At 49.3% G+C, this 22,336-nt stretch overlaps 1 protein-coding gene across 1 annotated transcript in view; it reads right to left on the bottom strand.

The window, feature by feature from the left end:
* Positions 1–22,336, bottom strand: part of DIP2B (disco interacting protein 2 homolog B) — a 76,121-nt gene that overhangs the window by 7,815 nt on the left and 45,970 nt on the right. Inside the window, exons 8-35 of the mRNA XM_080360407.1 lie at positions 21,839–22,036; positions 20,666–20,757; positions 20,100–20,210; positions 18,996–19,119; positions 18,366–18,475; positions 17,021–17,123; positions 16,035–16,099; positions 15,687–15,780; positions 14,914–15,033; positions 14,008–14,122; positions 12,594–12,733; positions 12,253–12,389; positions 11,882–11,962; positions 11,276–11,403; positions 9,566–9,680; positions 8,435–8,636; positions 7,244–7,353; positions 7,034–7,114; positions 6,386–6,509; positions 5,610–5,731; positions 4,948–5,059; positions 4,423–4,532; positions 3,589–3,719; positions 2,905–3,073; positions 1,867–2,037; positions 1,356–1,417; positions 1,211–1,268; positions 613–687 (exon numbers count right to left, since the gene is read on the bottom strand). Coding sequence (XP_080216533.1) covers positions 613–687; positions 1,211–1,268; positions 1,356–1,417; positions 1,867–2,037; positions 2,905–3,073; positions 3,589–3,719; positions 4,423–4,532; positions 4,948–5,059; positions 5,610–5,731; positions 6,386–6,509; positions 7,034–7,114; positions 7,244–7,353; positions 8,435–8,636; positions 9,566–9,680; positions 11,276–11,403; positions 11,882–11,962; positions 12,253–12,389; positions 12,594–12,733; positions 14,008–14,122; positions 14,914–15,033; positions 15,687–15,780; positions 16,035–16,099; positions 17,021–17,123; positions 18,366–18,475; positions 18,996–19,119; positions 20,100–20,210; positions 20,666–20,757; positions 21,839–22,036 — 3,260 coding nt within the window. The remainder of the gene's footprint in view (positions 1–612; positions 688–1,210; positions 1,269–1,355; positions 1,418–1,866; positions 2,038–2,904; positions 3,074–3,588; positions 3,720–4,422; positions 4,533–4,947; positions 5,060–5,609; positions 5,732–6,385; positions 6,510–7,033; positions 7,115–7,243; positions 7,354–8,434; positions 8,637–9,565; positions 9,681–11,275; positions 11,404–11,881; positions 11,963–12,252; positions 12,390–12,593; positions 12,734–14,007; positions 14,123–14,913; positions 15,034–15,686; positions 15,781–16,034; positions 16,100–17,020; positions 17,124–18,365; positions 18,476–18,995; positions 19,120–20,099; positions 20,211–20,665; positions 20,758–21,838; positions 22,037–22,336) is intronic.

Genomic DNA, 22,336 nt, shown 5'->3' with positions numbered 1-22,336 from the left:
AGGAAAGGAGGAGGAGGAAAGGAGGAGGTAAGGAAGAAAGGAGGAGGAAGGGAGGAGGAAAAGAGGAGGAAAGGAGGAGGAGGAAAGGAGGAGGAGGAAAGGAGGAGGAGGAAAGGAGGAGGAGGAAAGGAGGAGGAGGGAAGGAGGAGGAGGAAAGGAGGAGGAGGAAAGGAGGAAGAAGGGAGGAGGACGCTACAAAAACAGAGTGTCTGTTGAGAGTTAAAATGAAGCAGATGACGAAGTGCAACAAGAAGCTTCTGCCTCTATCTACGGTTTTCCAGATCCAAAAATGGTTTGCGTTTAGCTCAAACCTCCAAATATCCCGTGGAATCTTAAAAACGCGTTGTGCAGATCTACCCTCCTGAGAACTGTAAGCGGAGGATTAACCCAGGAGATCAACACGTGAGGTCCAACAATTGATCATCTATCAACACAGATCAAACATACCGGCGTGCAAGCAAGAGAATGTAAACTAGATTATTAAAGTAACACACCCAAAATCTGAGCGCTCCAGCAATAATTCAGCTCAAAAAAGCCTGTGAGTATCACCTAATTGAACAATAAGAATATGGCACAAGCAGAAGCTGCTCGAAGAGCGGAATCTTCACTTACCTCCCCGAGATGAGAATCTCCAAGAGGCCCTTTGGTCTCAGGATTAACAATGACCACCTTGACTCCAGGCAGGATCTAAAGATCACAAGAAACACGTAATCCATGTATGAATGATCTTGCCATACAACTGAAATGCAAAGCGGTTCATTTACCTATGGAAAAGCAAGATTTCAGCTGGAGGAAGGACAGGCGGGTGTAAAACACACCAGCCCGCGTACCCTGAAGGACGCTCGCTGTATTTCACAACTCGAGAGCCACAGCGGCGAGGGATTCTAGGCCTGCCAGTGTTGTTCATTTTGCAGAATTCAATGTTAAAAACTACTATGGAACACCTTTTTGTTAATCCGTTTAAAGAAGGGAATAAGAGCTCCCGTCAATCTCAAACACAAGGATACGAGAGCCAACCCTTTTGCTACAGTTCATTTACTATCAACAGAACTAGTTCTCCCAATCGCTTCAGCAAAACGTGCTGTTAAATCAACAGGAGCAATGGTGTAACCGATTGCCACCTCTTCTCACACCACAAGGCTCCACATCTGCAGCATAAAGGGTGTAAAAAGCGCTGTGTGTCACGTCCCTGGGTCATAACATGAGTTACCTTCCCCGATTCGGAAAGCAGAAGGCTTTGCGGGGCTCCCCTTTCCACCAGCCGCACTCTGGAAGTCAAGAAAACACGGTCAGGGCAAAGGAAAAAGAGCTGAAATCTCCTGAGAGGTGTGATAGTGATAATAAATGTACTGTACCTGTCATGTCTCAAGGACTTCAGATCCACGTAGACCGTGGTGGGGTCAGGCCCGGACGTTCCCTGAAGAGTTAACATGGAGAAACAAACCCAAAGCTTAACGTATCTACAGAAGCCGGGGTAACTTTTGCACATTTCCAGGGGTTTCTTACTGGCAATGAATTCCTGTTCCAATTTCCCCCCCTCTGCAGTCGCACTAAGGGCTATTTTCTTAGTGTGGGGGGTTTGTGGGGCGCGGGGAATGCCGAGCGCTCTGAGCCACCAGCCCTGGAGCAACCGGTCACTGTATATACAGAAATACACTGTTCTCTAATAGCACATTCCAGTTGTTTCGAGCATCTGTGATACAATCTGGCAGTTGAAAACAAGAGGAGTTGCTTATTCTCGTGCCGGCTGTTCCCACAAGGAGACACCGGGCTGTGCTAACGCAGGAGGGAATTTGACCGTTCGGAGTACAAGGGAATGTGGAAATGTGGCGCCGGCGACAGACGCGCTGGAAGGCGCCGCGTTACCTGCAAACAGATGGCGACGTTGACTCTTGAGCCGAAGGTGGTGCTGACGGCGCGGGAGGACAGGCCGATGTCTTTGAAGAGCTTGGAGAAGGAGTGAGTGAGGGAAACGCGCGGCCGCTCCTCCGCAACCACCACACAGGTGCGGACGCAGGACAGGTTGATTCCTCGCGCCTGCAAAGGGCACAAACGAGCGCAAAGGGCTGTGAGCTCTGTGCCCTCACGAGCAGTGACGTTTGCTTCTCATCCCTGAAATCCTAAATAAATCATGTAAGAAATGTAGGACAAACCCTGTTCTTGTATTCAAATTGTTTCCTTTTTTCAGCCCTTTGTAATTATGCGTTTGACCAGAGCGTAGAAATGCTGCTAGAACAAAATATGCATTAACAGCACTTCTTCCTCTGCTACCCAACGTCGCATCGCGTGTTCCCGCAAAGATTACGTCTGTTATTCACTATTTATATAGAGAGAAACCAAACCAAGTGAGAGTAAAGTCATTTAGTGGGATTACAGAGTCCTCAACAAAACTGGGACCAGAACTCATTGTTATTTCTAGACATGGTCATGAATGTGCTGAACGGCGCTGGGCGGCTGTTGCAATCTGTGCGTTCTTCTCTTTTGCTGGTGGTTCAACCCAGAGCTGACACCCCTGCGCCACCAAAACAACTGACCCTTGCTGCCATAACGGAGCCCGCTGTTTCAGTTATGTCAGTACACCCCACGCAAGAAGCCACCTCAAATGTTTTCTGTAGGTTCTATCCCCTCCTCTCATCCCCAGGGAGCAAACGGCTCCATTTAGCGCGTGGCGTGCGCTCGGAGCCTCCTCCGCAGCCCGTCACACGAGCGGCTCCAGCGCTGCGCTGCACCCTCCTCCATCCCCACCCTTTTCGCTTCCCAGGGCTGCAAACAGTTTTGTTGTGGCTTTTTGAGCAAGATGTGGGTTGGAGAGCAGCGCACCATGCAAACTGCTGCATTGACAACCACATCGCTGCCACGGCTTCCTTCATTTACGGACCACGACATTCAGTTAACATTTCTTACCTTTAATATTTCAACTTGGTTTCCAAGTCCCTTTGTGCACAGTTCCATGACTGAATAGGAACAGAAAGTGTCCCTTATTTTGTACTGGCTGACAGTAGATAACCAGAGAAAAAGGTTGGATTCCAGCTCCATAGGAGGAATTAAAATTGACTGGTGTCCAGAATACACACTGTGAGGAACATTAAGGAGGAAAACATTTTTGTGTAGCATGTAGTTATCTTTAAATTAATATTTACTGGTTGTAGAACTCCGAGGCCAACTGATAATAGCTCCACTTCCCCCCTTCTGTAGCAACATAATTTTACAAATACAATTTACTGTACAAGAATAACAATTGATACACATGCAAATGTGCACACGCAGAGTGGAAGAGAACTGGCTCGACCACGCAGTTTACAGAAAGAAAACTCCCTTATTGCAACATATAATCAAGGAAGAAACATTCTGGAGCCAGTAATATTTGGCAGCACAAATACACGTAATCGAGACAGGATAACATCTTGCTAATCTGCAGGAAAAGGGAACGTATTATTGGCAGTTCAAAGACAAATTCTCTCCTTATTGTAAATTAGTCATGTCAACATATCTGCGGGTAATTTACAACAGATAAAGACATGGACTGGCATTTCCCATTTATAACCAGCCAAGAGTTCATCCTTCCCTCTCTCCCCTCTCCAGTCGTACCTGCAAAGGCACCAGAGCACAAAACCCAGGCCACAATAGGGGTCGAGACAGATGGCGATCTGCCGCGAGGAGTAGAGCTCGCACTGCAGCTTGATCGCCCTGCACAGGCCGCTCACCGCTGCGTGGGACATCTGCAGGACAGGGACAGAGACAGCGCGAGTCAGGGACACCCAGCCGCGGCTCCACCCTGACAGGTGACAATAGAGACAGGTTTGCCGGGACAACACTTCTCCATAAACTGTGGTTTCCTTCCCTTCTGGAGCAGATGGAGAGCTCAGAATCACTTGGGTTGGAAAACACCTTTAAGATCATCGAGTCCAACCGTTCCCCACCCCAGCACTGCCTCATGTCCCTGAGAACCTCATGTCCGTCTGTCCAGCCCTCCAGGGATGGCGACTCCAGCACTGCCCTGGGCAGCCTGTTCAATGCCCTTTGGGGAAGAATTTGCAGAACCAGAAACTGTGACACCAACAGCTTAAAAGCTTCAGGCATCCGACTCCCAACGCAGCCCATCACTAACGGCAGTCTAAGGCTTCCATTTCTGGGTCTCTTCTCTGCCGGCTGCGTTCCTGCTCCGCGCATCGCTCGCTGCGGCGCCAGCGGGAGGCAGCAGCACAGCTCCTGATGCGCCGGCAGGACCCGTCTTGCTACACTGCAGAGCCAGCTCCTCAGCACAGTCACACTCATCCTCTATCAGAACCCACAGCTTTACCGGAGGAAAAGTGAGGTCTATATTTAAGCTACAACAGTCAGCTTTGGTGCAGCTCGAGGGGAGAGATTCAGAATATCAACCAAAGACTGCAAAACCCACCTGCTAAAAACATGCTACTGTACCTTGACTCCTGTGAGCATGCCTGTTGTGGAAACACTGAAATCTAGATATGCCAACATTTCAGGTGTAGGGGGCTTATAGATCTGAGCCAGCCGCTTCCTGGGCAAGTCATCTGTACGAGAAAAGAGCAAACGTGGTTAAGTTGTTGATTACCGAACTGGTATCTGAAAGCAGAACACAACTTTAGAGACTGAGATGGACCAGAAGGCTTTGTATTATTTCTCTTTCCAAAAGAGAGGGACTAGAAAAGGGAGAAAAGACCAACTCGCTCTTGTCTAAAGGAAATTAAGAGGTGTCTGTGATGTGGCTTTTCCGTAAAAGTGTTTTCCATGTGTAGCTCAACAAATGCAAAAGAGATGTCACTAAACAAGCTCAGACCTCGCTCATATCTTGAATATTTTTTCTAGGTATTAAAACAACTCTTGAGAGCCATCCAGTTGGCATCCGAAATGGGGGACAGTCCCTTGGGAAGGCCACGGTGACCCCTGCACAGAGCCTGAAGAAGTCTGGCGGTGCGTGGAGCGCACCTGTGTCGATGATGGTTGGCCAGGTTTTCACGTCCACGGCAGCAGCCGCCTCCCTGGAGCGCAGCAGTCTCATCAGGGTCTGCGTTGTGAGGATACAGGCAGCTTTGCTGACCTGAAAAGAGAAATACTTACTAACAAACCAACAAAAGCACATCGCCCTGGCGAGATTTGATGTTCAGAGTGTATTTTACATCTGTAGCCAACTTCCCTCAGTAGACTTGCAGTAATTCCTTTGGCTTTTGCAACACAGCTCTCTACTCTTCCTTCACTAAAACCCCAAATAGAGGCTAAGATGCAAATAATCACGGCAGAACCTTTAAAGCAGGTGAGAATATGGCTTGTCTACATCTAGCGCTCTCCCCCATGGGTCCTTCCTGCTCGCTGGGCTTGGGAAATCACTGAGAGCAGGATTTGTGCTTGCCCAGCCATAAGGAGCATCAATGTGAAATGTTAGAGGGTAACACCACGTTAGTATCCCTCGGAAAACTCTTACGGCAATTTGCTTTGCCACAGGAGAGGGGGTTCTTGCATTTTAGGAGCGAAAACCCTGTCCCTGGGTTACAAGACGTGCTTCGACCGCCGCTGTCACGCCAACCGTTTGCACGGGCGCGTTGCCCATGGGTCTGGGAGGCCGAAGCGAGCGCTCCGGCCCCGTTACTCACTTCCACGATCATTCGCACAGTGGGCAGCGTAGCTGTGAGGCTCTGAGCGTGGGGCGGTCGCACGGTCACGGGGATGCAGCCAGCGTACAAGCAGCCATAGAACGCGGTGATGAGCTCAATGCCTGCAAGGACACGACAGGCTGGAGTGTGGGACGCTGCCGCCAGCCTTTCCCCGAGCTCTTTTCCTCCAAGCATCGGTTATAATTTCCATTAGAAGGTAAACACGCAAGACTTTAATAGCACCGAGTGCAACACGGGCGGTCCAGACGCTGCGGGCAGCACGACCAGGAAGCTCAGAAGCTTGGGAAAGGGGAGAAGACCGACCACATGGAAAACCAAGTGTCAAATGACTCAAAAGTCACTTCTCCCTGTGCTTGCTCCCTGGATGAAAAGCTGCCAACTGGCAACGCGGCTTCAGACAAACAAGATGTGACCAGAGCGGGAGCTGAGGAGTCTCTGGTCGGGTGATGGGCACATTTCTCAGCACATGCAGTTTTGCAGTGAGCTATCGTTCCAGATAACCACACAAGTCTCTAAGTTTTTAATCTAAGCACAGCAAGACCCAGCCAGGAGTGAGAAGGTACAAATTGGCTTTTCCAAAACTCCGTGGAATCCAAGTTCAAGTCCTGATAGCGCAAGAGGCAGAACTGGATCGGAGCGCTCTGCAGGCCCTAACGTCTCGCTGTTTCAATGATCTCTCCTGTATTTCCAGCTCTCAAGGAAAGCCCAGGCTGCATTTCCACACTGGGATGCAGTCGTTATTAAGACTTGCTTACCAGGAGGATAAAGAAGCACCACATTGTCTCCCGCGTTGAGATGGCCTTTGTCACAGAGAACTGACGCAATCCTCTCGGCTTTTTTGTGCAGCTGAAGGCAGGTGGCTGTGCACACAGTGGTTCCCTTGAAAGGAGACACAAATGCTCTAAACCAGGCCTGGCACAACACGGGTCAGTAAAACGGCTGCTGCGAAAAATAAACCAACCTCGCTTGCTAGTGTCAGTCTATAGCTACGAGTAATCTAGACCTATAGGCTGCTGGCATTCAGTGAGCCGTTTATCCACTACGGTGTCAAAAAGATAGCGATGGAGTTAGAGCTGCTCTAGCAAATGCTACCTTCCAGGAGGCAGTTCAGGTCTTCTTGCCCCAGAACCTTGCCAGAATATACTCAACAGGGATACAGCTTTAAATGATACAGGAACCAGTGGGACCTACAAACATGCTCAGTTTTAAAATGAAGCATTGAAGCACGACAGGTATTCAGATGAAGTGGTTCAAATTTTAAGTTATAAATCCATGGGCAAAATGTGATAGAAAGAGTAAATAGAGGATGCTGGAGGGGGCAAAAGATTTTAACCACAGTCTCAAACTTGCGCTGAATAACATGCTGAGGACCTTAAAAACCGATACGTCAGCACTGACTGTACCTTGGCATTTAATAAAAGGAAGAGCGGGTGGTCAGGAGTTGCTTGAGCTCTCCACTGTAACACCTCTGTCAGGAACTGGTGCTGAAACAGAGAGGCAGTAATTAAAATAGTATTTAATTACTTGTACTTCAGAGGCAGCTCTATGTGCTTTGCATTCAGCTGTAGGGTAAATTCTTTCCCATTCTCTAGCTGTAGTAACTACTGATTTACCTTTTTAACTAAATCGTTGTCTTCTATTTGACCAAGGTCTCTCCCAGAGGCTTGAGCAATGCGCTTCCCAGCAACCAGGTTCCCCACCATCACAGAGGCAGGGCCAACGCCTGTTGGGAAAGAGCAGCCACGTGGAACATGGACTTGTAATGCACACGGAAAGGAACTACAGCATGTCTGTAGGATCCCAGTGCTCCTGGGGATGGATGCAAGGAGGTCATGAAACCTCCCCGACAGAGTTCAGAAGGGACTGATGAATAAATCAGTGGAGAGAATCCCAATGAGTTAAAGGTAGGAATCAACATTCCTGATTGACAACACATGCAAAAGGAAGCATGCAACACATACAATAGGGGAATGAGCTATAAGAGAGCAGCGTAGGGGAAAGGGAGCTGGGGGTCCTGGGGACAGCAGGGTGAGCATGAGCCAGCACTGGGCCCTTGTGGCCAGGAAGCCAATGGGACCTGGGGTGGGTTAGAAGGGGGTGGTCAGTAGGTCAGAGAGGTTCTCCTGCCCCTCTGCTCTGCCCTGGGGAGACTACACCTGGAATCTTGTGTCCAGTTGTGGCCCCTCAGTTCCAGCAGGACAGGGAACTGCTGCAGAGAGTCCAGTGCAGCCACCAAGATGCTGGAGGGAGTGGAGCATCTCCCGTGTGAGGAAAGGCTGAGGGAGCTGGGGCTCTGGAGCTGGACAAGGGGACACTGAGGGGGGACTCATTGCTGGGGATCAATATGGAAAGGGAGAGTGTCAGGAGGATGGAGCCAGGCTCTGCTGGTGACAACCAGTGACAGGACAAGGGGCAATGGGTGCAAACTGGAACACAGGAGGTTCCACTTAAATCTGAGCAGAAACTTGTTGGTGGTGAGGGTGGCAGAGCCTGAACAGGCTGCCCAGGGGGTTGTGGAGTCTCCTTCTGTGCAGACATTCCAACCCGCCTGGTTCCTGTGTAACCTCATCTGGGTGTTCCTGCTCCATGGGGGGATTGCACTGGGTGAGCTTTCCAGGTCCCTCCAACCCCTGACACTCTGGGATTCTGTGTGATTCTGTGATTCTGTGAAACATGCCCCAGCCACAAGACAAGCTCTGGTGTCCCCCCAGGAGGACACTTGGTGTTGGAGGCATCCCACACCTTCCCAGGTCTGCCATTGTGAATTCAGTTCACCAATGCTGAACAAAAGGGGCTCGCGTTACCTGGTTGTTTCTGCCTGGGTTTTGGCAAGTTCGTCACACACGTGTGCGGGCACATGAGGATGTTGCAGGGATGCAGAGAGCCCTCCAGAAAGTGCTGTTTGGTCTGAGAGATGTGGATCCCTCCCAGCGGAGTTTTTGGCAAGGTGTTGGCTGGCACAAGGGCGAGGCAATATACACCCACTTGGTGAATGCTGTCAATGGCCTGGAGAAAGGAGAGACGGTCGCTGCAATTGTACAACTGAGGACAGTCTGCACTGATGTGCTGCGAGATAAATCCCTGCATTTATAAGGTACTGGGGAGCAAATCTGTAAAGGAAGATTAATTCCACTTCACCTCTGTCACACCAGCGAGCCCTATGGTAAGAGTTAAGTGCTTGTTAGCACCCCTGCCTTCATAGCCCATTTTATACACAAGAAATCCCTTTTTTAAATATTTCATGACCAAACTCCCCAAATATACACAGTTGCTTGATGAATCATACGATTTGGATCTCAGGTTTTCATCCATTTGTCTCCTCTGAACCATCACACTCTGTTCCATTTTCGTCCGCCTCAGCGTTCAGGCATCTCATCCATTATTCAGACCACCAGGTACCTCTCTGATTTCCCTCCCCAGTTCGCATACTTCTCAACCTGAAACATCACTCCCGAGAAGGCCATACGTGCAACGCAGGTATCCGCTACTCGTTCTGCTTTCCTAGGACCGCACTCATTCAGCTCTTTAAACCTTTCTCTGCTTACTGAAAATGAATCTCCGAAGATAAGAGTGGCTTTAAAGTGTAACTTTGAGCACCAGCACGATGCAAGATTCAAAGCAGAACTCTTAAACTTGAGCACTAGATCTGCTTTGCAGTGTGAGGGCGTCCCTACGCAGTCACCTTGCTGGCATAACACTGACCGCTCCGGCAGAGCCGACGCTATTTTGTGGTGCAGCCGCTTTCCCCAAGACCTTCAGGATATAACAGAACAGCTTGTACATGGCAGATGTACCCAGCTTGTGACCCTGTGAGAATAAGGTGTGCCAAGAGGGATGAGGAGCTGGCACTCCTTCAACCTGGGGCACGTCCATGGCCTCTGATCTGCCCCCGCGCCGAGGAAATGGCACAAAGTGACCCATGGTAACGGGCTCACCTGCAGCACGCGGCTCATCCACTGGAAACTGTCCTCCTCAGACGCGTCCGGCCGCTGCTCCGCCACCACCACGATCCTCTCGTCGTAGAAGACAGACACGGAGAACACAGCAATCCTAAGGGAAAGGGGAGAGCGCATTGGCACCACCTCCAGTTTTACTGCTTGGGAATAGGAAGCCAAGAAAACAGACTGAAGACAGAACTCGTAAAAAAAACCAACAACAAACATATGGGACAAAGGGAGAAAAAATTAGATGATTCAGATTGAGTCAAAAAGGAAAGACTTTATGATATAAGGGATTCATCCCATCTTCTGATGAAATTCCTACATAGTGCAGTCACAGTATCACAGTATGTTTGGGATTGGAAGGGACCTCAAAAGGTCATCCAGTCCAATCCCCCTGCTGGAGCAGGAACGCCCAGGTGAGGTCGCACGGGAACATGTCCAGGTGGGTTGGAATGTCTCCAGAGAAGGAGACTCCACAACCCCCCTGGGCAGCCTGTTCCAGGCTCTGTCACCCTTACTGAGAAGAAGTTTTTTCTCAAATTTAGGTGGAACCTCTTGTGTTCCAGCTTGATCCCATTGCCCCTTGTCCTACCATTGTTTGCCACTGAGCAGAGCCTGGCTCCATCCTCGTGGCACTCACCCTTTATATATTTATAAACATTAATAAGGTCACTCCTCAGTCTCCTCTTCTCCAAACTAAAGAGCCCCAGCTCCCTCAGCCTTTCCTCATAAGGGAGACGCTCCACTCCCTTCATCATCTTTGTTGCCCTACGCTGGACCCTCTCCAGCAGTTCCCTGTCCTGCTGGAACTGAGGGGTCCAGAACTGGACACAATATTCCAGATGGGGTCTCACCAGGGCAGAGCAGAGGGGCAGGAGAACCTCTCTCGATCTACTGACCACCCCCCTTCTAACCCACCCCAGGATGCCATTGGCTTCCGGGCCACAAGGGCCCAGTGCTGGCTCATGGTCATCCTGTTGTCCACCAGGACCCCCAGCTCCCTTTCCCCTACACTGCTCTCTAATATGTAATTTCCCAACCTATACTGGAACCTGGGGCTGTTCCTGCCCAGATGCAGAACTCTACACTTGCCCTTGTTAAATCTCATTAGGTTATTCCCCGCCCAACTCTCCAGCCTGTCCAGGTCCCGCTGGATGGCAGCACAGTCCCCTGCCCTCTCAACCTGTTGTCACGTTTCCGTTCCAACCCGTGGCAAATCACCAGTGCAATGAAAGCTTTAAAGTATCTACATGGGGTGGGGAGCTTGAGATCTCCTGTTAACCCTTAGCAACACGAGCTCCAACCCTGCCCGGGCAGCCAGAAAATCATATCCACAACTGCTCCATCAAATTAAGTATCTCTGGACATGAATGAAACTCTCTGGTGCCGCAGAGCATCGGCCAGCAGCTGAGTGCAAAGACCTCAGTCCTACCAACAATTAAATCCTCCAGGTGACTTATCTTGTTACTTGATTCCTTCCCCTAATGTACACAGACCTGATGAAAAAGCAGACAGGACAGAGGGGAAAACACACCCGTACTGGGCAGGATCAGGCCAATTATCATCTAAACTAAAACCCTATTCACTCTACCTGAGCTACCCAAACAAAGCAATTACTGCAGATAAATCAGACATCATACTAAAGATCCCATTTTATTATATTACACAGATAAGCTGATGGGGGGGGAGGTTTATTTTGCTAACCTTCCTCTGTAAACTGTTTTTATGGATTCTACCGCCAAGCCGGTTGCTACGATGTCGTCGGCATTGTGTCTGCGGCCACTGACCATCAGCAGTCCGTCCATCTTCCCAACCACAAACACCAAACTGCCCTGAAAGATAAAACGGTATCTGTGATTAACCTTGATAAAGCGCATATTCAATATATCTTTGATGATTGGCTTATTTCCTAACTACGGCTAGATCGATGGAATTTGTAGAAAAGATATTTTCCTTCTCTTTAAATTACATAATTTATGGCTAAACCAGGAGAAGCACTGGTGAGATAAGACACTCCAGCACGTGCAGCAGAACTGCCACACAAAAAGCTTCTTACACTTGGTTTTAGAAGAATTGGCAATCTAAAAATGCAACAAGCAACACAGGAAGGCACCGTAACAATAATGTGATGGAAAAGCAAAGGTTCCTACTGGCGCAGGCAAATCCAGGAGCTTCTGATTGTCTTATGCACAGCAAACCATCCTCACATATATTTCTGTACCCAAATGCTTTTCTGTTACACATGGAAGGTCACTAGCAGGAACAAAAGAATATAGCAGCGCGAGCTCCAGATGTGCATTAATTACGTACAGGTCCAACGAAGCCCAGCAAGCCGGAGCGGACGAACGGCACGTCGCCCACCGGAGAGCCCGCCGCGTTCACCGGGATGACCTGCAACGCAAGGACGACGTGGAAGGAAAGTGCATTTGCCCGAGGATAGAAAACCATTCCCCACGCGGAGAATTCAGCTATATGCACGTGAAGGGATGAGGAGAAGGGGAGGGAATCCTCGGTAGAGTCATTGGGGACCTTTATAAAGGGGAGCACTGAATGTATCTAACTGTGAAGAGTTTTTAAAGGTATCTCTTTAGAAAACAACATTAAGTTACAAAACCAAGAGACTATACATGGCTACCAGTTCTACACAGCAAACAGGGAGAGATGCGTTCTCCTATACATACCTCAAATGTGTTCTTGGTCACCCCCGCCAGCCCATAATACATCATTCCCCCTGCTCTGGAGCTAACGCAGATTTCCCCGATCTCGTCTGTTTTGCAGAGCTGGGGTGGCCCGTCAGGTTTCACTATGCACATCATCCCTGGGAGAAATGACGCACTGTTAAATAACCCCCGAGATTTGCCTTGGAAAAGAACCGACATGTTTAACGGTGACAGATCTGACACCGCAGGGACCGTCCAACCCGCCCCGGCGCTGAGGCCGAACCGCGGAGAGAACGTTGATCGGTTCTTTTTCTCAGACCATTCAACAAACGGTCTCATAGGAGCCTCCTGAATGTCTTTACCTCCTGGCATGACGTGCCCGACATCCTGGACAGTAAGAGCAGAGTTTTTATCTTCAGTGTTGACGCGAATCACACCAAAACTCAGCCCGTTCATGGACAGGATGGCTCTGCCAGGCAAAGATGCCCCGGGGACCCCAGGCCTGCGAAGGACACAAAATTAATACGCTACATCAGACACACAGGCTATTATTAGACTCTGATGAAGCTAGCACAGCAACTGAAAAATGCATATTGCAGTGTCTCTTCTTTGCATAACAGATCTCAAACTGTGGGATGGCGGCAGGGATTGCTCCTGGAAAAGCCGCGTTGATCAGTGCTTCAAACTGTATTCTTGGCAAGAGCAACTCTTCTTCCAGCTCTTTGCCTCATGCTGTGTTAAACACCCGCTCCCAGGCCTGATACAGCAATGGGCAGAAATGGACTATGGAAATGACTGTCCAAAGTGGCAGCAAATTTAGAGACCTATTAGAGAGCAGCGTAGGGGACAGGGAGCTGGGGGTCCTGGGGACTGCAGGGTGACCATGAGCCAGCACTGGGCCCTTGTGGCCAGGAAGCCAATGGGACCTGGGCTGGGTTAGAAGGGGGTGGTCAGTAGGTCAGAGAGGTTCTCCTGCCCCTCTGCTCTGCCCTGGGGAGACCACACCTGGAATCTTGTGTCCAGCTGTGGCCCCTCAGTTCCAGCAGGACAGGGAACTGCTGGAGAGAGTCCAGCGCAGCCACCAAGATGCTGCAGGGAGTGGAGCATCTCCCGTGTGAGGAAAGGCTGAGGGAGCTGGGGCTCTGGAGCTGGACAAGAGGACACTGAGGGGGGACTCATTGCTGGGGATCAAGATGGAAAGGGAGAGTGTCAGGAGGATGGAGCCAGGCTCTGCTGGGTGACAACCAGGGACAGGACAAGGGGCAATGGGTGCAAACTGGAACACAGGAGGTTCCGCTTAAATATTAGCAGAAACCTGTTCATGGTGAGGGTGGCAGAGCCTGGCCCAGGCTGCCCAGGGGGGCTGTGGAGTCTCCTTCTCTGCAGACATTCCAACCCGCCTGGTTCCTGTGTAACCTCATCTGGGTGTTCCTGCTCCATGGGGGGATTGCACTGGATGGGCTTCTGAGGTCCCTTCCAATCCCTGACATTCTGTGATTCTGTAATCTCAGCCTCAAGAATCCACGCTAGCTGTGTAAATCAGGAGCAGGGCACAGTTCCTACAGGCACTGCTGAGCCGTCACACGGAGGGAAAAACGTGCTCATATCTTAAGATAAATGTTCAACAACTTAAAACTTGAATACCTGAGCGCACACAGTAAATGCCAGTGGAGCTTATTGCATGCTTAAGTCAGCTATGAGCAAGCGATGTGTGAACAAAGCTCAGCCTGGATGGCTTCATCTAGCAAACAGAGTGCGATGCTGCACGCCCGTTACCTCCGTATGGCAATAGTCATCGCTTCTGGAGATGTGGCGCAGGGACAAATGGCCTCTGGTTTCAGCCCATGGCTCTGAAACAAGCTCAGGAAGGCATCGCACGAGGACACGGACCCTGGGGAAAAGGAAGAAAAGAGGCCACTACGTCTTTAGATAATTTAATTTAAAAAATTGTCTGTAAAATAACCTAGAAATAAATAGTGTATTTACAGAGTACATTTTCTGTATCGCTTCCAAAATAGCAACCACAAGTGCCTACTGAATGGGACTTGGGAAGAGGTGCATCCTCTGGAATAACTCTACTTCTCTCCACCAATTTGCTTCAGTGTTGTTGCATCCTCACGGTACAACAGGCTCCAAATACTTTCCAAACCTCCAACCATTAGTGCACATATGTAGGCTCGGTTTCCATGCAGCACACATAACCAAACCAGGTCTGAGCAGACCCAATCATTCCTTCCAGCTGCTGCCATCCAGACAAACGCTCTTTAAGCCTTTTCACTAACAGCATTCCTTGCAGATTTTTCTGGGGATTTTTTTCCCCCCATCAAAGTTCTTCTTAAAAGCCTTTTACTTCACCCCCTGTGAGCAAATTAAACTCAATCTACCGGAATTCTGTTTCACATACAAGTTCCCCATTCCACTCTCCTGTTTCTTACTTTGCAGTGTCTTCCACAACTCATGCTCAAAAGGATGAAAGTGCAGAAATCCCCCTGCCCTGGTGCTCGAGCACCACAACCCAACGCTCTGCGTCCCCAGCTGAAATCTGCTTGCAAGGATCTACAAAAGGAGTTAAGCTTGAGCCTGGTGAGAGAGCTGGCTGAGAAATCCCCCTCCTAAAAGCAGCAGGACGGGCACGGTCACAAGGATTTGCAGCATACTTGCAAGGATCTGCATCATACTCACAAGGATTTGCACCATCGGTTACGATCAGCATGCGCAGGGAGCTCAAACTGACGTCTCTTTGGTCTCGATGGGCCATCATGGCCCAGTGCAAGTCTCGACACTTGACTAAAGCGACTTTTGCTGCGAACCAACACAAAAAGAACATGTTTAAGGACACACAAAAGTTTTCCATGAGGCATTTTCCTAAGAGTACACAGTCCAACACTCCCAAATGAGAAAATTCTCACTGAAGCAAGCGAGTTTAATTAATTGAGCCTGCAGGAACAGCAAACCCCGACACACAACAGCATCTGCCCATGCCGGGGTGGTCACCGCTGCAGCCGCTCCTCCAAAATGCAGAAATCATTGTCAGCATCTGCAGGACTGCGGATCAACGCACCTTCCTGCGCTCAACTCTTTGCTTGGTCTCATAAAAGGCACTGGCTCCAAACACACGGGTCACGAGGGCCCCATCAAGTTCGCTGACATTCACATGGCGTTTTTAGAAATAAATGAGAGATTTGGCCCTTGGGATCGTCATGGAAGAGCAAGACGACAGGCTCTAAAGAGCTTGAGGTTTTAAGGCCCCTCTATTGTTTATCCTGAGAACTTCAAGCTGAAGTTGTGGAACCCAGGGAGGTGCTGGACTCACCGGCCCTGGAGGTTTTTAAGCTGAGATTGGACATGCCGCTTAGTGCCATGATCTAGTCAATGGGCTGGAGTTGGACCAAGGCTTGGACTTGATGATCTCTGAGGTCTTTTCCAACCCAGCCCATTCTGCGATTCACAGTTACCTTTGTGGGCATGAACTCTCTGCACCCAGGAGAGTGGGCAGGTTTTCATCACCGAGTAGGGCACGCTGATCGTGTGCAGTTTGTTCATTACATTCTGAAAAGCAGAAAAAGGTTTAGAAAAGGGCTCACAAAACCTATTACAGAGCAGAACCAGAGTGGTGCTCGCTCCCCATCAGCCTCTACCCCACCGTGAATTCACAGTGAGGTTTCTGAGGATGCTCCTACGCTTCCCACTGAGAGCTGCAGATTGACATGGGAGAGAAATGGTTGACTTAACAGGTCAATCTCCTCAAACGTTGCAATGAAAAGAGTGAAATGCTTCAGAAAGCCCGTCCAGGCTCAACTCACCGTCAGAATGCCATGCCACAACCCCGCGTCCTTCTTAAAATCCAAAACATTCACTATCGTTTCACCTGGAAAAACAAAGTTGTAGTTTTGAGGTGAAATGTGGCAGGACGGAATCTGCACACGTCGGAATCTGACACCTGAATCCATCAGATCTGCGCCCGGAGGAACACACGGAGTTCACAGCCTTGTTTGTTTGATGTGTTTTACTAGTCAGAGCTCCTTGTTATGCAAAATAACGCAACTGAACGCATCTCAGGGAAGGAAAACACATCCCAAAAAATTCCATTGCAGCCTGTACTGTACATCAGTAGCACAGAAAGGGCCCTGACCTCATTCTGCATGAGCAGGGGAAGAGAACAGAGCACATCACTCAACCACCAACTCCTGGAGAGATGGAATTACAGTGACAGCTTCTTCCCAAACTCTGCATTTTAAACTACTATCACATACAGCTCTAAAAATCAACTTGCAGCCATGGATATATAAATTAGCTTGATTTACAAGGTAGATCGGACTAAAAGCATATCCTAGAGCAGATATTGCAGTACTCCCAGCAGCAATTTGCAATCTCCATTTCTGGGTTATCCAAAAAGCCTCCTGCGACCAGTACAGAACCAGTTAATGCAGGAGGTGCTTTGAGGTTTACACACACTCGCAAGCACAAAAGTTTGGAAAGGCATTTTAATGTATGATCAGTACAGTGAGACTGCAGCTCGCTGCAGAATGTTCCACTTTTGATTCATTTACTCCCTTTTTGATTCATCAGAACACACTTGTTCACTTTCCAGACACGATGCAAATCCCACTTTTTACTCCTCTGCACTATGGCAACGAAGACGGCGCCGTTTTGGATTGAAAAGGTTACAGGTAGAAGTGGATACTATTGTGTATTGGTTACTCATAGACAGTTGAAAATATGAGAAGCAACCACTGGAAATTATGTCACTGAACCTTCGTTCCTTTGATGTTTCCGTGCCATCACCCACCTTCGGAATAGTTGCAGGCTTGGGACAAGGCTTGGCAGTGGGACAGCATGGCCACCCGCGACACCGTGACGCCCATCACGCTGCCCTCTTTGCTCGTCTTGTACTGCAGAGGGACAAAAACCAGTCAGGGTGGGACTCCGGGTCCCACATACAAAGGAAATTAAATCATAAAAGTCCATATTAAATAACATTTTGTTTCCCTAACTGCTGAGACACGCTCAAAACAGTAGCAGCTTGTAGAAAGGCAGCAGCAAGGTTCACTTACTCAGTGTGATATATAAAATAGTTTAGAAACTGAATGTGTGCATGCCCTGTGGTCCTGTGTTGCTGTCTTTTAGCACATGGGTATGAGAACTCAGGAGGGAAATAAAGACCATAATGTAAAGAAGAATGTAGAGAACCTGAAATAACTTAAATGTCAAAGCTGAGATGCAGAAAAAGAACTCCTATCGGCCGTACTGATGAATGAAGACTATGCACAGTGTTCAGGCAAGTGTGTACTCTTCCTGGAATCTTGTGTCCAGTTGTGGCCCCTCAGTTCCAGCAGGACAGGGAACTGCTGCAGAGAGTCCAGCGCAGCCACCAAGATGCTGGAGGGAGTGGAGCATCTCCCGTGTGAGGAAAGGCTGAGGGAGCTGGGGCTCTGGAGCTGGACAAGAGGACACTGAGGGGGGACTCATTGCTGGGGATCAATATGGAAAGGGGCAGTGTCAGGAGGATGGAGCCAGGCTCTGCTGGTGACAACCAGGGACAGGACAAGGGGCAATGGGTGCAAACTGGAACACAGGAGGTTCCGCTTAAATCTGAGCAGAAACTTGTTGGTGGTGAGGGTGGCAGAGCCTGGCCCAGGCTGCCCAGGGGGGTTGTGGAGTCTCCTTCTGTGCAGACATTCCAACCCGCCTGGTTCCTGTGTAACCTCATCTGGGTGTTCCTGCTCCATGGGGGGATTGCACTGGATGAGCTTTCCAGGTCCCTCCAACCCCTGACACTCTGGGATTCTGTGATTCCTAGAAGTCGCCTCACTGCGCTGTACAAACGACAATAATTCAAAACGCTGCTGGCTGAAGTATTTTCAGATCTGTGTAATCTTGGAGAGCTCCGGTGTCCAATTAGAGCTTTTCTGGAACAAGAGCAACGTTCTCCAAATCATTTTGAGCCGTGCTCAAGGCCACAAAGGTATTCAAAACTAAAATAAGCCTCATGGCAGGTTGTACCCAGCGAAGTCTTGTTTCAGCAGCTAGAAATGGGCAGCTTAAGGCAGCGAGGTGAAAGTATTATCTCTCTGGTGATTAGAACATTAAACTCAGCTCATGGAAACTACTTTCTATTCCCATTCCCTGCTTACCTCAATGTACGCTGGCTCAGTTCCCGCGGCTGAGATGTTGGGCTGCCAGTCCTTGGGAGATTTGGAGAGATATTTTGAATCTGTCACAACCCATTTGAGTCTGGGCCAACCTAGAGCCAAAATTAAAGTGGAATATTAATACCAGTTTATTTATTGAGGGATTTATATTCTTCAAGAATACACAGAACCCCCATCGTCTGTCCAAGATGAGTTACACAAGCAGAATACTGAGCCAAGCAACCAGCCAGAAGGTTCATCTCGTTTCTCATCAGGAGCTCAGTGGGCGACGCGGCACTTCCTCTGCGCAGGAAAGATCCCTGCGGTACTTCTAAATATAGCTTGTTGTATCATTAATGAAACTGCTTCTGAACGGGCAAATGCCCCTGAAGGGATGTGAGGACAACCCTGGCTCCTATGGTGGGTCCACTGTGACTTCCAGAACAACAAAGCGGTTCTGTCGGACACAAGGATCGATCTACACCACGTTCACAAAGCTACAGGTAAGCGGTGCCAGCAGAAAAGCCGCTCCCTTTGCGCTCCCAAAATGCAGTCAGGCTTCTGCCAGCTACCTTCAGACAGCTCAGCTATATGAAAAATACGATGAAAAGCAAGTGTGTAACCCAATCTAACCTTTAAATTGCACGATTTCTCCGTTTTGGGTTTTCGGGAGCCCTTTCAGGCAAACTTCAGTGGTGAGGGCCAAAGCAATGCCACAGCTCCCCAGCAGAAAGCCGATCTGCTGCCCGCCGGCGTCCTGGGAGAGGGAAAACGTCATTCCTGTTTATACGGGACATAAATCACCTTTCCCCTCAGCAAAACCCCAGGGCTGGTAACATCACGGATCACACAGGGAAGGAAAAAGACAACACAACCCATGCCCAGACTCTCCCCTTCGCTTTGTCCTTCTCTGCCTACACCCAATGCCTGGCAATGGTCTGAAACTCAAGTGACAACCTCCTGCTGGCAGGGGTGAACAGAATCGCTTCCAAGTTGCATTATAACGCATTTTGGAAGGTGATATTCTACATACCCAGCACAAAGGCCCGCTGGGTGAAAGTGGAGACGTACCTACAAGGCAATAAAAGTCTGTAGGCAAGTGATAAGGCATCACAAAATCTGATTGGGAGGAGTTTTATTTGGTTGCTGTTGCAGTTGTCACGTTGCAGACACATGAGAGCAAAGCTCTGACTCCCATAGTATTACCAGACTAGCTCACCGGGCCATTACCATCTCTCTTGCCATATGTTTGCCATTATCCTGTTGGTTTTGATATCTCTTACGAAATCGATAGTTTTAGGCAGTTCTTGACATGGCAATAATAAGGCAATATTGCAAAAATTCCGGTAAGGGTAAAGAAAATTCTTTGTTGGGCTGGGAATTTAAAAAGAGCACCCAGAAGTGTTCAGAAATACTCGGCATCTTCAGCCTCCAGTGAAATAAAAGAACGGAAGATGCCAAACGAGAGCCCTTCACACTGATCGGGGGCAGAACCACGATATTATCTGCAATAACAGAATGAAGACTACAGCATTGAGGTGAATTGACGTCTCCAGTTGCTGAGCACAGCGCTCTGGTCAATATGTTTTTCCATTTGCCAACAGCTCTTGCAGGTTCGCAAAGGGCCCGCACACTGTGTTGCTACAGAGAAGGCGGATGCTGTGAAACACCCTCAGAGGTGGATGGTCCGACTTGGTTTTCATCCCACATCAGCTCCTCTCACCCCATCAACGTTACCTTTCTGGTAAGAGGTACCTCGATAGGCACTGGTATGACTTCTGCCAGGAGACAGCCGTAAAACGCCACCATGAACATGACCGGGTCATTGTTGGGATAAACGAGGGCTACCTGCAATGCACAGAAATGTTTTGTTAGTTGAAAAAAAACTCGCTAAGTTCAGCTCTATAGCGACTAACAGTCAGGAAACTTGGTGTTATTTCACATTCTACCACGGCATTTTTCACAGGCGCTCGCTCTCCCATGGAATATCTGGTACGTCAGCGGTCCCTGGGGCCCACACGCATGAAGATGCACATGCACATACATAGAGCTCTAAAACTGGTTTTCTCTCAGTCATGCAAGGCTCTTCCTCAGCTGTATTTCAAAGCCCAGAGCCAAGAAGCTGCTTACAGAGCAGCCACCAGGACAGAAAAAACACTGAGGTTTCTATCCCAAATAGCCTGTCCCTGGGGTAAGAGTCTTGCTATTAAAAGAACAAGAATATAGTGTCTGTGGTAAGTTGCAGCCCCCCAAAACCCTCTTTTTATTTCAGAGGTTGAACCAGATAGTCCCAAACTTATTACCCTATCTCCAGGTTTTAACACAGGTTCATTTTTGGTCCCCAGTTTATTAAGCAGCGTGTAGGCCAGCTTGAGACTTCTGCTCCACAGTTTGCCTGGAACACAAAGAAGAGAGATTTGCACAACTCTAAATCAACGAGCACACAAGAGAATGGTTCAGTTCTTGGCTGCTCTGACCACCTACAGCCGTGTACTCTGTTTCGGTTACGCCGCTTTGTCTACAAAGCTCTCCAAACCCAGGAAGGTGTGTGCAACCGCACCAAGACCAACAACCCCGTGTGTTCTATCTGATGCGAGGCTGGAGAGTTGGGGTGTTCAGCTGGAGAAACTCCAAGAAGACCTTAGTGCGGCCTTTTCATACTTAAAAGGGGCCTAAAGAAAGATGGGACAGACTTTTGAGCAGGGGCTGTTGCGATACGACAAGGGGTGATGGTTTTAAACTAAAGGAGGGAGGTTCAGGCTGGACATGAAGAAACTGTTGAGCTCGGGGTGCAGAGAGGATTTGGGGGTCCATGGGGGGTTCGCATTGGGGTTTAGCGGGGTACAGGGAGTACAGTGAGGTGAAAAGGGACACAGCAGGATCTGGGGGGATTCAGCGGGGTTCCCCAAGGTGCAATGGTGTTCAGGGGGCAGTGGAGAGGCTCAGTGGGGTGCAATGGGGTGATGTGGGGCACAGCGAGATGCTGCTGGATCCATCCATCCATGATGATGCGAGGCTGGAGCAGCATTGCTGGGGGGAACGGCTGAGAGAGTTGGGGTGTTCAGCTGGGGAAGGGAAGTTTGGGGAGACCTTAGTGTGGCCTTTCAGTGCTTAAAAGGGGCCTGAAGAAAGATGGGGACAGACTTTTGAGCAGGGCCTGTTGAGATAGGACAAGGGGTGATGGTTTTAAACTAAAAGAGGAGAGATTTGGGCTAGGTAATAAGGATAATGTTGGCCCTGAGGGTGGTGAGAGCCTGGCCCAGGTTGGCCAGAGAGGTGGTGGATGAAGCATCCCTGGAGACATCCCAGGCCAGGCTGGACGGGGCTCTGAGCACCCTGAGCTGCTGAGGATGTCACTGCTCATGGTGGGGAAGGTGACATTTGAAGGTCCCTTCAACCCAAACCCTCCTGTGACTCCACAATCCACCGCTGCTCTTTCGGAGCAGTTCAGCAGCGGCAGCTGTGGCTCAACTCACCATATGTGAGGGTATAAACTGGTTTTCCCGTAACATCCAGTGCTGTCAGACAGGGGCACTTCGCCTGCGTGGTTCCCCAGCGCTGCAGAGCTGCTTCTAAGGCAGGAGGCCAGTTACAAACAACTCCCAGGGGTTCCCCCTTCACGGGCATCATCTGACGGCCCTCTGGCTTGGGCTGATTGGGGTCAGGCTGCGGAACTGAAGACAATTCCATAATGTTTCCAGTTCATCTTTGCCCATTTGTTACCAGACAGTGAAGCTGGAAAGATGCACTGAAAACAGAGGCTTTTCCTCATCACCTTTAGGGTTAACAAGCCCTATCACAATTCATTTCCTAGGAAGCCCCGCACAAAACAAAACATCAGGGACATAGTCTCCTAAGGTGCTCTTAAAAGGTATTTGGTTCAAGAGGGAGGAAAGTAACCCAGAATTGGAGAAAAGAAAAACAATCTTACAAAATGTTTGTAATGAAATTACCAGTAAAGACGACCCCTTTTG

Source organism: Nesoenas mayeri, assembly GCF_963082525.1.
Source record: "Nesoenas mayeri genome assembly, chromosome: 28".
NCBI lineage: Eukaryota > Metazoa > Chordata > Aves > Columbiformes > Columbidae > Nesoenas > Nesoenas mayeri.
The sequence above is the reverse complement of the archived record's forward strand: the minus strand, read 5'-3'. Positions and strand labels throughout refer to the sequence as shown.